This window comes from Bufo gargarizans, chromosome 1 (assembly GCF_014858855.1).
Source record: "Bufo gargarizans isolate SCDJY-AF-19 chromosome 1, ASM1485885v1, whole genome shotgun sequence".
NCBI classification, from domain to species: Eukaryota; Metazoa; Chordata; class Amphibia; order Anura; family Bufonidae; genus Bufo; species Bufo gargarizans.
Window position 1 is genome coordinate 60578811 of NC_058080.1, and position 15871 is coordinate 60594681.

The 15871-nt window shown below is 45.9% G+C and overlaps 1 protein-coding gene across 1 annotated transcript; it reads left to right on the forward strand.

Annotated features, from left to right (window-relative positions):
- Positions 1-371: 371 nt before the first annotated feature.
- On the forward strand, positions 372-8086 carry MSANTD1 (Myb/SANT DNA binding domain containing 1). The gene is made up of 3 exons (XM_044280021.1): positions 372-648; positions 4394-4666; positions 6684-8086. Exons 1-3 carry the CDS (start codon positions 395-397, stop codon positions 6922-6924), a joined length of 768 nt encoding a protein of 255 aa, XP_044135956.1. The 5' UTR covers positions 372-394; the 3' UTR covers positions 6925-8086.
- The last annotated feature ends 7785 nt before the right edge of the window (positions 8087-15871 follow it).

Genomic DNA, 15871 nt, shown 5'->3' on the forward strand with positions numbered 1-15871 from the left:
AAAAGCCTTAATATTGAAGGCCTGTCAACTTTGTCCTGATTATTTGGCTTTCAGTTAAAAGGTTTTTGTTGTTGTAGCTTACGCCGCCGCTCTGTTGCCATGGGAACGTGACATCAAGCTGACGTTTTCCTGTTTAAAAGCTTTTAACTAAATTCCAGCCTGTCAGCTGTAGGCCCCATTTTATGCTCTCAGACTTCAATCTGTTGCAAAAAGGGTTTCATATGTTCTCTTGTCATTCAAATGCTCCAGCCATGCTCATGCACCAGGCCGGCTTTGCCAAGGGGAACGCAACTTAAATATCATCCCTGAGCCGGGGGGGTTGAGGGGTGGTGGTGGTGTTGGTGATGGTGGGGGTCTGTCTGTCTCTTAAGAGCCCTTCCAGCTTCCTTGAGTCATGGCTGCAGCTGAGGTGCCCAGTTACCTGCTCTCCTCTCAGAGTGAGAAGCACAGGAGGGCCAGGAACTGGACCGACGCCGAAATGAGGGGTCTCATGTTGGTCTGGGAAGAATTCTTCGAGGAGCTTAAGCAGACCAAGAGGAACGCCAAAGTTTACGAACGCATGGCCAACAAGCTCTTCGAGATGACCGGAGAACACCGCCAGGGCGAGGAGATCAAGATCAAGATTACCAACATGACTTTCCAGTACAGGTGAGTCCGATTAACCCCTTCGGCTTCCTCTGGGCCTAGCTCAAGGTGGGCAGGCAGAGAGGATTCTGGGTTCGGATTGACTTGTTGGAGGTAGTAATGCTAGGAGAGATATTACCCGTTATGTGGTGGGTGCTGCTGAGAAGACAGGATCGGCCCCTCAGCCATATTAAAACAGCGCAACACCTGTTGGTGTCTGGTAGCGCGGCTCAGCTCTATTAAAGCGGCTGAGGCTGAGCTGCAGTACCGCACACGACCTGTAGACGGATGTGGTGCTGTTTTTGGAAGAAAGCTGTGGTGTTTTGCTAATCCTTCATAACTCCATGGTATATTCCATTTTGGGGGTCAGGATCGGAAACAGAAGAGGGTCCTCGTACTATGAGATAACGCACCTTCCATTGCGGCAGTAATTGTGACTGGAGGAAGATGGCAGCTGCTTTTAAGGTGGCAGTGGGACCCTCTAACTACTTACCTCTATGTAGGTTGCACATGTGGTAGGTCTGCCTCTCTTGGGGGTCATTTATCATGGTCACAACTTGAAAGTGTCCTGCAGGACTAGGTACAGGAAAGCACCCTCTAGGGCAGGGATCAGAAACCTTTGACACTCCAGCTGCTGCGAAACTACAACTCCCAGCATGCACACTTCATTGGCTGTTCTTGTAACTCCCATAGATGAGAAAGGAGGTTTCTGGGAGTTGTAGTTTCAGAACAGCTGGAGTGCCAGAGGTCCTAGGAACTAAACTATTAAAAATGGTGGGGTGCAGAGTGGGGGCCACCTACCAAGAGTCTGACTTGTGAGGGAGTTGTGGTGGTGGTGCAAAGTTTGTGCTGCTGGTACACGCACTCACGTCCTAGTTTTAAACCCTGTGGCATGCCATTACGCATAGACTCTACAGATGTAGCAGAGCTGAGCTTGTGATAGTGACTGAACAAATTCACCTCTGCTACATCTATGCATGCTGCTTGGACGTTACCTAGAAATTACATGTCGCATTTGGTGTCCTGTAAGATTCAGGTTGTGTATTTGTACCCTTCTCCCCTACAATAGTTACTATTCTCTCTCCAAGTTTGATAATGGATCTTTGCCAGAACCGATAAATCTACGGAGCCGCGACATTTGTGCGTTGAGTTAGTAATGCACTGTAATTGCGGTCCCTGATAACACACTGTAATAAATTCTGCTACATGACAAAGTCAGCTCTGCTACATCTTTGACTTCTGTCTGGAAATGGCTGTTTTTCTGGATGTTGATCTGTTTTGGATTATGTTGCTGCAGTCACATTTTTGCCTTGTTTTCTGGGCAAAGAGACAGAGCTCAGAATTGCTCCCAACAGGAATGTTTTGCCTAATATACATCGTGTGTGTGTGTGTAGATATATATATATAATTTTTATATAAATTTGCAGGATTTCATGAATAAAATACTACGAGAACACTGTCAGATATACTGCGACACCTTCAGAACAGTGCGCAAGATGGGTAACACTGCCAATTTTTATGCCATCTGGCACTTTAGGAATTCTGGGTGCCCACCTCTATGGGGTACTGTACTAGCATCCACTAGTGGTCATATTGGGGATTTTTTTTTTTTATCATTCCGTTTCAAGATCTAGAAATTTATAGAAAGTGCTCTGCTGAGTATAGATTATCAGTAGTAAAATCCTGGACTACCCCTTTAAAGACAAGTAAAACTATAAGGCCCCTTTCACACGGGCGTTGCGGGAAAATGTGCGGGTGCGTTACGGGAACACCCGCGATTGTTCTGCGTGAGTGCAAAACATTGTAATGTGAAAAAAATCGCGCATGTTTGGTATCCGAACTTCTTCACAGAAGTTCGGGCTTGGGATCGGGGTTCTGTAATAAGGGAAAATAATAGCATTCTGAATACAGAATGCATAGTACAATAGCGCTGGAGGGGTTAAAAATATAAATAAAATAATTTAACTCCCCTTAGTCCACTTGCTCGCGTAGCCGGCATCTCCTTCTGTCTTCATCTTAGCTTTGTGTAGCAACAAGGACCTTTGGTGACGTCACAGTCATCACATGATCCATCACCATGGTAAAAGATCATGTGATGGATCATGTGATGACTGTGACGTCACCAAAGGTCCTTGTTGCTACACAAAGCGAAGATGAAGACAGAAGGAGATGCCGGCTACGCGAACAAGTGGACTAAGGTGAGTTAAACTATTATTTTTTTTTTTAACCCCTCCAGCGCTATTTTACTATGCATTCTGTATTCAGAATGCTATTATTTTCCCTTATAACCATGTTATAAGGGAAAATAATAATGATCGGGTCTCCATCCCGATTGTCTCCTAGCAACCATGCGTGAAAATCGCACCGCATCCGCACATGCTTGCGATTTTCCTGCAACCCCATTCACTTCTATGGGGCCTGCGTTGCGTGGATTATCGCAATGCACAAAGAGGAGCATGCTGCGATTTTCACGCAACGCATAAGTGATGCGTGAAAATCGCCGCTCATGTGAACAGCCCTATAGAAATAAATGGGTCGGTATTCAGTGCGGGTGCAATGCGTTCACCTCACGCATCGCATCCGCGCAGAATACTCGCCCGTGTGAAAGGGGCCTAAGAGAAGGTTTACTAATCATGCAGATGAGCTGCCCGTTACCCTGGGGGCAGTCCCCAGCTCGGCTCCAGAGTAAGCGCCACCTAATGCCGTCCCCTTGGTCTTGATTGAGAGCATCACTAATCCGGCATCATTGCATTGTGCCCCGCGCTGCACAATGTATGTGCAAGACTTTGTGGTTGAATACAGATATGCTGTCATTCAGGACAAGGGGGCGCCATTTACACAGAAGCGTAAACTTTAGTCGGAGTTGGTGTTATGGTTAGGGCACATTTACATTGCCCTCTGAGGTTTGTGTTCTGTTCACACACATTGTGCCAAAAATGTATATTAATCCCAAAAGAGAAACAGAATAATTCATTTCATGCTTAAAGGGAGTCTGCAAGCAGTTCTGACTATGCTACACTGCTGACAGCTGGAGGTAGGGGCTGGGACGAGCATGACAAACATACCTTTGGTTAGACTTTTCCTATCAGGTGTAGTGTGAAAATGAACATTTATTCTACCAGATTCTGCTCTCTCAAGTGCCCTGAAGGCGGAGCTTCACTGTGAATGTGAGTTCACAACCCACCTCAACCCAGCTGTGTTGGTATCTTGGTTGGATGCTACGGCTGTTACTCACAGCAGAGGGGAGAGCCTCATTGTAGAGAGCACTTTAAAGTGAAGCTCCACCTCCTGGGCACAAAACTTCATATTCTCACTACTCCTGATAAGAAAATCTCTGCAAACGATATGTTTGCACTGCTCTCCTCAGCCCTACCTAGTACGGCCAGCAGTTTAGTGTGGTCAGAACTGCTGATAGACACCCTTTAAATCCTGATCTTAGTAATACACATGATTTATATGGAACCTCAAACAACCTATAAAGTAATAATTTTAACTAATAATCCTACATCAGTTAATATATGAAGCAGGGAGAGGGAGGAGGAGCTGTCCTCATAATCTACTGTCAATGGTGTGATCCTGTGTTACCTACCTCCAGCTTTATAAATAGAGGTGTTACCTTTTATTGTAATCCAGCCCCCTGATGATGAAATGACTGCTGACTGAGCCCCTGTGATTTCATGATTTCTTCAAAAGGCTAGGGTGACTGCTCAGAATTTTTTTTGAAGAATGTCAGCATGTTACTTTATCATCACTATTTGTCTTTCTATAGAAAACTGAAGTGTATGACAGACGGAGAGTCCGTTCCTCCAGACTGGCCTTATTTTAAGACAATTGACCGGATCCTGTCTAAACTACCAGACCAGAGTGATGGAAAGTTACAGCCTGGGCCGTCCACCTCCCAAACTGAGGCTTCCCAGTCCCCGTCTGCAAAGTCCACCCCTCTCTACCTTCCCTATAACCAATTTACATACGAGGAGCGGGAAGGCTGTTTTGAAGACGGCAATTCAGAGAGCTCCACCAGCCTGCAATCCTATAAACTGAGGTACATTACTAGACGGGTTGCATTTTTCTAGAAAGTCACCAGTGTTTGATAGGTCAGTACTATGGACATCCACCTACATGGACATACAGGAGTGGTCCTGGAAAAAAACTAAAAGTTGCCCTATTTTGTAGTCAGGTCCAAATTTAAAGAAGGCAGGCTCAACACAGATAGCCAGACTCAACACAGATAGGCAGGACCAGAAATACCATATTGAGCACATTATACAGTCCCAGCTGAGCAAAATACCACAGTGTCACAAAATACTGCCCCCAGTAACTGCCCCACTGTGGTGACCAGCACCAGATGCCACATTCTGTCCTCCTACTCCAATTGCCTTAGGATGGCAATGCAGTTGAATTCAGGAGTCAGGAGGGAAGGGTCAGATCATTACTTACCTGGCTGTCAGCCGTGAGAAGGGCTCAGGCGGCCACCTAGGCATTGGCCCACCGGGAAGTTTCCCTCTAGGGTCTATGGCCAGTCCACACCTGTTGGCATTTCATATTGGTTTTCCAACCATATCCGAAGCTAATGTAAAAATTCTGCTGGTTGCCCTTGGAAACAGACAGCGGTTTATGTACATTCTGTAGTCAGACATGTAACTTATTACTTCTCTACTTGTTTAACTGTCATCTGAGCTCCCCAAAATGTCATCCAAAGATAAAAGAAAATGAAGTTGTAAGAAAAGTAAGAAGATAACCAAGACAGATAAAGTTAATTAGGGCCGACCTCAGAGGGCAGTGCAGAACACAGTACCACACTGTACTGTAAAGAGGAGCTACTAGACAACCAGACACATGGCCATGTCGATTTGTTGGACCGGAGTCTGACGTAATGTATGGGTCTTCAGGTTGGGCCATTTATATGGATACACCTTAATAAAATTGGAATGGTTGGTGATATTAACTTAATGTTTGTGGCACATTAGTATATGTGAGGGGGGAAACTTTTCAAGATGGGTGGTGACCATGGCGGCCATTTTTAAGTCGGCCATTTTGAATCCAACTTTTGTTTTTTCAATAGGAAGAGGGTCATGTGACACATCAAACTTATTGGGAATTTCACAAGAAAAACAACAGTGTGCTTGGTTTTAACATAACTTTATTCTTTCATGAGTTATTTACAAGTTTCTGACCACTTATAAAATGTGTTCAATGTGCTGCCCATTGTGTTGGATTGTCAATGCAACCCTCTTCTCCCACTCTTCACACACTGATAGCAACACCGCAGGAGAAATGCTAGCACAGGCTTCCAGTATTCGTAGTTTCAGGTGCTGCACACCTCGTATCTTCACAGCATATGCTGAAAGAATAAAGTTACGTTAAAACCAAGCACACCATTGTTTTTCTTGTGAAATTCCCAGTAAGTTTTTCCATTTTCCAAAAATCCATTTTTACGCATGACACCAGAGAGACGGATCCAGCATTTCAATGCATTTGTCATACCGATCAGGATCTTGATCCGTCTGACAAATGTTATCAGTTTGCATACGTTTTGACGGATCCAGCAGGCAGTCCCGGCGACGAAACTACCTGCCGGAATCCTCTGCTGCAAGTGTGAAAGTACCCTAAGTCTTTCTCTTTTCGCTGTAGCCTTGCAAATCCTCCTCCTATAGTTCTTGCTTGGTTGCATCTCCTGGAGTTCATGGAGGTGACCAAGGCTCCTAGGCTTGGAGCTGGAGTATATAGAAGAGAAGCAACATGGAGACTGTTCCTTCTTCCTCCCTCCCAGCTACTCTGACAGGGAAACTTCTGGAACTAGGGGAATGGGGCCAGCCCACACCCTGAGCTCCTGAGAGGGCTGGGCCAGGATTGTTAACTCTGTCCACGCCTGGATCCTGCTGGAACAACTGTGTACACAGTACATAGCATTAGCATTACAAAAATCACATAACAAACCAAACTTTGCAGATACCCCTATTTCTGGGGCACTGCAGAAGCTCAATGCCCATTTTGAGATAAAGCCTAGGATATTTGTACAGTGATCTTTTTTTCATAGCAACTTTTTTCTTCTGCTTTAGGTCTGGTGAGAGGGCCATCAAGAAAAGGAAGCTTCAAAGCAGTAGTTTTCAAAAGAAGAAGTTAAAGATCATGGAGAACATGTTAGAGGAACATAAGAGGCTGAGCCGAGCAATGGAGGAAACCTGCCGGGAAGTCCGAAGAATCTTGGACCAGCAGAATATTATTCAAGTCCAAAGCCTGCAGCTCCAGGAAAGGATGATGAATCTACTAGAGAGAATGATTAATAAATCTTCTCCTTAAATCTACCAGATTTTATGGCTCAAGTTCCACCACATCTCCTTGTCTCTGTGCCTTTTATGGTTTCTGGTAGGACAATAGACTCCAGGAGGATGGATTCTTAGAGGAGAACCATTAGTGAAGGCCTTAAGTATGTATGAACTGCAGAGAAGACAGAGCACTAATATATGGATGAATATAGTAAAATCCTATTATATATGATTTAAAGGGCTTGTCTCATTGCAAGCCATGGTCAGCCAAGCATGTCTGGCATATGGTGGCCAATCAGAAGAACGGCTTCTGCCTTGATGTCCCTAGAGCAGAGATCCCCCTCTGTAATGGCCATACTCCAACAGGTCATATGGATAGGGTATGTTGCGATGCTACAGCCCCTTTAAGGAATGTAGATTCTGGTTCAGTGGCTACTAACCAACCCAAGTCCTTGGTGAGAACATCTCAGCAGCATTAATAATGCATGTGTTATGCTGTATGTGCCATGTCTGTGGGAATATCATTTACACAATCAGGTTTGTGAGATTTTAGAATTTAAAGGGAACCTGTCACCAGATTTGTCCCTATTTAAGTAATTACGTGCCGCCACTGGTCACATCATACGGTTCCCATTATTTATTTTTTTGGGTGTGTCCTCAGAGCCGTTTTGAATAAATGTCATCAGGGGCATCTCCATGGAATCGACGAGTCATGGAGTCATTGCTGCAAGCCAGCCCGTCCAGCTCTGATATACATCCCCCTAGCTCGTTCACGTCATCACGACACATCTGAAATCCTGCGCATGTAGTTCCTACGTCCTGACGTCCTCTGTCATAAACTCAATGCACAAATGCAGGACCTGTCGCAGCTCATCTGGTCGACATAGCAGCATCAGGTCAACCCAGAGAATTCCAGAACAACTGGGGGAGAGTAGGAGCTACTGCACATGCGCAAGATTTCTGTGTGACCAGCAGGTGCTTGTAATTAGTTGTATGGGGCCAAATCTGGAAGTTTGCTTTAACGCCTGCCTCCACGGCAGTAACGCTATATGCTTACCTTACTCGGTACTATGTTCATATGCAGAATGTATTCTTATATGTCTTCACGTACTTTCCAAAATGTAAAACCATATAGAAGATGCCACCATTTTCAGCGTATCAGCGCAGGAGGAATCGTTTTGCATATGGCGAGTATAGAATTGTAAAGATGTCACAATTTCTGTAATTTACTACGCACTCTAGTAATCCACCACCCTGCACTTTGTACACAATCCTATAATATATACGTATAGTTTATATCATAAAAGTACTATATTTATAAGCCGTTACACTACATTAGTAGATCTCTGGTTGCTGTCAGTGAACAGCATGCTTACCAACTTTGAAAGGAAATGTGTCATCAGAAAATGTCCTATTGTTTAAATCATGTTTAACATATTTTTTAAGAATTTCTGATGATGTAATTCTTAATGTTCCATGACAAAACAAAAAACATAAAATACTGCAGTTTCCGCACTGGCCACTAAGCCAAATAATAGGCGCCACTTCTTGGTCTGTACAGATCACTTTACTGCAGTTATCTGCTTATCTATAATTCTAATCCTGCCTGTAATGATATCACCTCTGTGTATAGATAAGACAGGATCCACCATTCACAGAAGGTGATTGACAAAGCTTATCTATTCTTTCCTTGTACAGTGACCTCTGCACAGGTCACAGAGCATGCCAAGAAAACTCTCCCATAGAAGTCAATGAGGTCCCCTCCTGTCCATTGTGCCTATGGCCCATGGGGCTGCTGTAAAGCAATTATCTTAATGCTTTCTAAATGAAAAATGTCCGCCCCCATAATTATGTTCAGGAAAAATAATTTTAAAAAATCTGCAATCAGAAAATAACAACAGATTAGAACAAAATGTGATGTTTTACTATCTGGTTTTAACTGGCAGAAAACATTTTTGGTGACACGTTCCCTTTAAATCCCAAAACCTTTTGAGATCTGGTTTGTGGGACTGTCCAATTAAAAAAAGGGACTAGCCTCCTTTATATCCAGACGACGAAAACCCATATAGACCTCATACTTTTCATAGTAAACCAGGGTTAACTATGTTACTGAGATACCATTACTTGTGGGGGGTCTAAAATTCCTTTAATTACATAAAACCCCAACCTGGTTGGTTAGTGCAGCTGTCAATCACTAGGTTGCATTTTATAGCCTGCTGGCTACCACTGAGCTAATCAATGCTGTCCTTCAGCAGCAGGCCCAGCCCATGCCTGATGACATCACAAAATCAGGACCCATAAGGTTGTCCTCTATAGAGATGCCACGTCTGGGTGGATTATATAGAAATATGAGGATATGAATATTTTTCTACCTATATAAGAGGTTGGTAGCAATGTTAAGCAAACCGATCACCTTTTTCTATGATGTTGGAGAAATTTGCAGAATCGGAGCTGTATTTTGTTGGAAGAGACTGATGTGATCTATTTTTTCATGTGGTATTATTTGTGGCTTATACCATCCAGCATCAATGATCATTGCATACATATAATAAAAGGAGGTCTTAAAAAAAAAAAAAGTACCATGGGTGGTCATTAGGTGGCAGCACATGCCAGACCCTCCTTCCTCTCCACTCACCGAGCCGCCAGGCTGCTTCTTGTATAAGATATAGGATCCCAGCTTTCAGTGTAGCTCCAGGTTCCTAGAACTGAATTTCTGGACCTCCCTTCGTGCAGTCAGGGGTTTACTTAGGGCTGTCGAGGAGTGATATAAGAGAGAGCCGCCTCATTTTTTCCAAGATTGTTTAACTGAACTTCATGAACATCTTTAAAACTCCTGATCTTAAAGGTTTCTGGGAGAATATTGTTTCTATTTTGGGGAGACCAAGCTGGTGTAGGGTGTCGAGCAATGATCCCTGGGAAAAGGGATATGCAGATTAGCTCTCCTCCAAGACAAGGAAAGCTTTCTCTTTAGTGCCACCTAGTGGAGGTAGCTACCCTATACTCAATGACCCATTAATATAACTCACAGGCAAATATCAATATACCCCAAATATCTGATTGCTTGAAGACCAGAAAACAAGTGGCACAGCAGGAATTTCCATATTTATATGTATATAAGACTATAGTGCCCTACAGCCTATTTATAGCGTTATACAGTGAGGGAGCCATTTATTATTCATAGTACGTTATTGGCATAATTTTCCTATATATTTAGTGAATATTACATTGCCTAGTTTGCCAACATAGTGTCATACAGTGCCCACAGAAAGCGAAATGTATCAGCCTGAGGCCAGGCAATATCTAGACATTGCTAGATGTGACCACATAGAGCCATGCAGTGCACAGAGTGCCCATCTGTCCACCTAGCGATACTGTGGCCGTGCGGCCGTGTTAGGGGTGAAAAGTCCATCAAGGACAGTCTATCAGCTTAAGCTGGCCATGCATGATTTTGCCTGGTTTCACTGATCACCTAATGTGTATGGGATTGTCCCAACTTTCCATCAATGGCAGATATTGGGGTACAGAAGATTCGGGCTGTTGGATTTCAGTGTGCCCGGTACTTTTGTTATTAGGGGAGATAAGACGCCCCACTAAGGTGTCTGGCAGCAGTTTTCTGCCCTGTCCCCTTTCAGATGACATACAAGCTCAGCTGAGTTAGAAGGGATAGAGGTTGGCCAAACGAGCATCAATCTAAAGTTTATGGACAAGTTTTGAGTGTTGATCCAGAAAAAGACGAATTCCCCTATCGAGTAGTTGCCACATACTTCTTATTAGAAGGAAAAAATCCTATCTGAATCCCTGGATCAATGACCTATATCCAGAATCTAGTACAAGTACCGTAAGTTTCCATATTATTTATTTCAAGAAAGGCTTCAGAAAGAGCCGTACTGTATGGTGACTACACAGTACCATAGAGCCGTACTGTATGGTGACTGCACAGTACCATAGAGCCGTACTGTATGGTGACTACACAGTACCATAGAGCCATACTGTATGGTGACTACACAGTACCATAGAGCCGTACTGTATGGTGACTACACAGTACCATAGAGCCGTACTGTATGGTGACTACACAGTACCATAGAGCCGTACTGTATGGTGACTACACAGTACCATAGAGCCGTACTGTATGGTGACTACACAGTACCATAGAGCCATACTGTATGGTGACTACACAGTACCATAGAGCCGTACTGTATGGTGACTACACAGTACCATAGAGCCGTACTGTATGGTGACTACACAGTACCATAGAGCCGTACTGTATGGTGACTACACAGTACCATAGAGCCGTACTGTATAGTGACTACACAGTACCATAGAGCCGTACTGTATGGTGACTACACAGTACCATAGAGCCATACTGTATGGTGACTACACAGTACCATAGAGCCGTACTGTATGGTGACTACACAGTACCATAGAGCCGTACTGTATGGTGACTACACAGTACCATAGAGCCATACTGTATGGTGACTACACAGTACCATAGAGCCATACTGTATGGTGACTGCACAGTACCATAGAGCCATACTGTATGGTGACTGCACAGTACCATAGAGCCATACTGTATGGTGACTACACAGTACCATAGAGCCATACTGTATGGTGACTACACAGTACCATAGAGCCATACTGTATGGTGACTACACAGTACCATAGAGCCATACTGTATGGTGACTACACAGTACCATAGAGCCGTACTGTATGGTGACTACACAGTACCATAGAGCCATTCTGTATGGTGACTACACAGTACAATAGAGCCGTACTGTATGGTGACTACACAGTACCATAGAGCCATAGTGCCCACACTAAGCAATGCAATGTTCACATGTTAACAGTAAAGAGTGCAGTCTTTTGATTATATTAATATCCTGGTTGGTTTTGAATAGTGAACGGGGTTATTACTTTCACATTAGCGTTTTTCTTTTCCGGCATAGAGTTCCGTCGTCGGGGCTCTATACCGGAAAAGAACTGATCAGGCATATCCCTATGCATTCTGAATGGAGAGTAATCTGTTCAGGATGCATCAGGATGTCTTCAGTTCAGTCATTTTGACTGATCAGGCAAAAGAGAAAACCGTAGCATGCTACGGTTTTATCTCCGGCAAAAAAAACATTTTTTTCCATAGGAATGTATTAGTGCCGGATCCGGCATTCAAAATACCGGAATGCCGGATCCGACCATTAAAAATGAGAAAGAAAAAAAATGGATCCGTTTTGCCTGATGACACCGGAAAAACGGATCCGGTATTGCAATGCATTTTTCTGACTGATCAGGCATTTTTCCGACTGCATACAGTTTGCCTGATCAGGCAGTCAGTTCAGAGAACGGAACTGCCTGCCGGAATCAAACAACGCAAGTGTGAAAGTACCCTAAGGGTAACATCCCTGGGGGTCTAGGGTGGTAAAGGAGGTTAATGTTTCACATCTGGTATCCTATGGATTATTCACCTCTCCAAGCTCCATGGCGGTTTCACCTGATCATTGCAGGATTAGATAAAAAAATGTGTGGACCATAACCCCTTTATGACGGATCGTCTCCAGGCTTCTGATGTAGCTTATTCACTAATATTTATACACAAATAGTATGCGAGTGCAGTATGTGCAGCATGTATCCAGTGTGCGAGTGCAGTATGTGCAGCATGTATCCAGTGTGCGAGTGCAGTATGTGCAGCATGTATCCAGTGTGCGAGTGCAGTATGTGCAGCATGTATCCAGTGTGCAAGTGCAGTATGTGCAGCATGTATCCAGTGTGCGAGTGCAGTATGTGCAGCATGTATCCAGTGTGCATGTGCAGCATGTATCCAGTGTGCGAGTGCAGTATGTGCAGCATGTATCCAGTGTGCGAGTGCAGTATGTATCCAGTGTGCAAGTGCAGTATGTATCCAGTGTGCGAGTGCAGCATGTATCCAGTGTGCGAGTGCAGTATGTATCCAGTGTGCGAGTGCAGCATGTGTCCAGTGTGCGAGTGCAGTATGTGCAGCATGTGTCCAGTGTGCGAGTGCAGCATGTGTCCAGTGTGCGAGTGCAGTATGTGCAGCATGTGTCCAGTGTGCGAGTGCAGTATGTGCAGCATGTGTCCAGTGTGCGAGTGCAGTATGTGCAGCATGTGTCCAGTGTGCGAGTGCAGTATGTGCAGCATGTGTCCAGTGTGCGAGTGCAGTATGTGCAGCATGTGTCCAGTGTGCGAGTGCAGCATGTGTCCAGTGTGCGAGTGCAGTATGTGCAGCATGTGTCCAGTGTGCGAGTGCAGTATGTGCAGCATGTGTCCAGTGTGCGAGTGCAGTATGTGCAGCATGTATCCAGTGTGCGAGTGCAGTATGTGCAGCATGTATCCAGTGTGCGAGTGCAGTATGTGCAGCATGTATCCAGTGTGCGAGTGCAGTATGTGCAGCATGTATCCAGTGTGCGAGTGCAGTATGTGCAGCATGTATCCAGTGTGCAAGTGCAGTATGTGCAGCATGTATCCAGTGTGCGAGTGCAGTATGTGCAGCATGTATCCAGTGTGCATGTGCAGCATGTATCCAGTGTGCGAGTGCAGTATGTGCAGCATGTATCCAGTGTGCGAGTGCAGTATGTATCCAGTGTGCGAGTGCAGTATGTATCCAGTGTGCGAGTGCAGCATGTATCCAGTGTGCAAGTGCAGTATGTATCCAGTGTGCGAGTGCAGCATGTGTCCAGTGTGCGAGTGCAGTATGTGCAGCATGTGTCCAGTGTGCGAGTGCAGTATGTGCAGCATGTGTCCAGTGTGCAAGTGCAGTATGTGCAGCATGTGTCCAGTGTGCGAGTGCAGTATGTGCAGCATGTGTCCAGTGTGCGAGTGCAGTATGTGCAGCATGTGTCCAGTGTGCGAGTGCAGTATGTGCAGCATGTGTCCAGTGTGCGAGTGCAGTATGTGCAGCATGTGTCCAGTGTGCGAGTGCAGCATGTGTCCAGTGTGCGAGTGCAGTATTGCAGCATGTGTCCAGTGTGCGAGTGCAGTATGTGCAGCATGTGTCCAGTGTGCGAGTGCAGTATGTGCAGCATGTATCCAGTGTGCGAGTGCAGTATGTGCAGCATGTATCCAGTGTGCGAGTGCAGTATGTGCAGCATGTATCCAGTGTGCGAGTGCAGTATGTGCAGCATGTATCCAGTGTGCGAGTGCAGTATGTGCAGCATGTATCCAGTGTGCGAGTACAGTATGTGCAGCATGTATCCAGGGTGCGAGTGCAGTATGTGCAGCATGTGTCTAGTGTGCGAGTGCAGTATGTGTCCAGTGTGCGAGTGCAGTATGTGCAGCATGTGTCCAGTGTGCGAGTGCAGTATGTGCAGCATGTGTCCAGTGTGCGAGTGCAGTATGTGCAGCATGTATCCAGTGTGCGAGTGCAGTATGTGCAGCATGTATCCAGTGTGCGAGTGCAGTATGTGCAGCATGTATCCAGTGTGCGAGTGCAGTATGTGCAGCATGTATCCAGTGTGCGAGTGCAGTATGTGCAGCATGTATCCAGGTGCGAGTGCAGTATGTGCAGCATGTGTCTAGTGTGCGAGTGCAGCATGTGTCCAGTGTGCGAGTGCAGTATGTGCAGCATGTGTCCAGTGTGCGAGTGCAGTATGTGCAGCATGTGTCCAGTGTGCGAGTGCAGTATGTGCAGCATGTATCCAGTGTGCGAGTGCAGTATGTGCAGCATGTGTCCAGTGTGCGAGTGCAGTATGTGCAGCATGTGTCCAGTGTGCGAGTGCAGCATGTGTCCAGTGTGCGAGTGCAGTATGTGCAGCATGTGTCCAGTGTGCGAGTGCACTATGTGCAGCATGTGTCCAGTGTGCGAGTGCAGTATGTGCAGCATGTATCCAGTGTGCGAGTGCAGTATGTGCAGCATGTATCCAGTGTGCGAGTGCAGTATGTGCAGCATGTATCCAGTGTGCGAGTGCAGTATGTGCAGCATGTGTCCAGTGTGCGAGTGCAGCATGTGTCCAGTGTGCGAGTGCAGTATGTGCAGCATGTGTCCAGTGTGCGAGTGCAGTATGTGCAGCATGTGTCCAGTGTGCAAGTGCAGTATGTGCAGCATGTATCCAGTGTGCGAGTGCAGTATGTGCAGCATGTATCCAGTGTGCGAGTGCAGCATGTATCCAGTGTGCGAGTGCAGCATGTGCAGCATGTATCCAGCATGTGTCCAGTGTGCGAGTGCAGTATGTGCAGCATGTGTCCAGTGTGCGAGTGCAGTATGTGCAGCATGTGTCTAGTGTGCGAGTGCAGTATGTGCAGCATGTGTCCAGTGTGCGAGTGCAGCATGTGTCCAGTGTGCGAGTGCAGTATGTGCAGCATGTGTCCAGTGTGCGAGTGCAGTATGTGCAGCATGTGTCCAGTGTGCGAGTGCAGTATGTGCAGCATGTATCCAGTGTGCGAGTGCAGTATGTGCAGCATGTATCCAGTGTGCGAGTGCAGTATGTGCAGCATGTATCCAGTGTGCGAGTGCAGTATGTGCAGCATGTATCCAGTGTGCGAGTGCAGTATGTGCAGCATGTATCCAGGGTGCGAGTGCAGTATGTGCAGCATGTGTCCAGTGTGCGAGTGCAGTATGTGCAGCATGTGTCCAGTGTGCGAGTGCAGCATGTATCCAGTGTGCGAGTGCAGTATGTGCAGCATGTATCCAGGGTGCGAGTGCAGTATGTGCAGCATGTGTCCAGTGTGCGAGTGCAGTATGTGCAGCATGTGTCCAGTGTGCGAGTGCAGCATGTGTCCAGTGTGCGAGTGCAGTATGTGCAGCATGTGTCTAGTGTGCGAGTGCAGTATGTGCAGCATGTGTCCAGTGTGTGAGTACAGCATGTGTCCAGTGTGCGAGTGCAGTATGTGCAGCATGTGTCCAGTGTGCGAGTGCAGTATGTGCAGCATGTGTCCAGTGTGCGAGTGCAGTATGTGCAGCATGTATCCAGTGTGCGAGTGCAGTATGTGCAGCATGTATCCAGTGTGCGAGTGCAGCATGTATCCAGTGTGCGAGT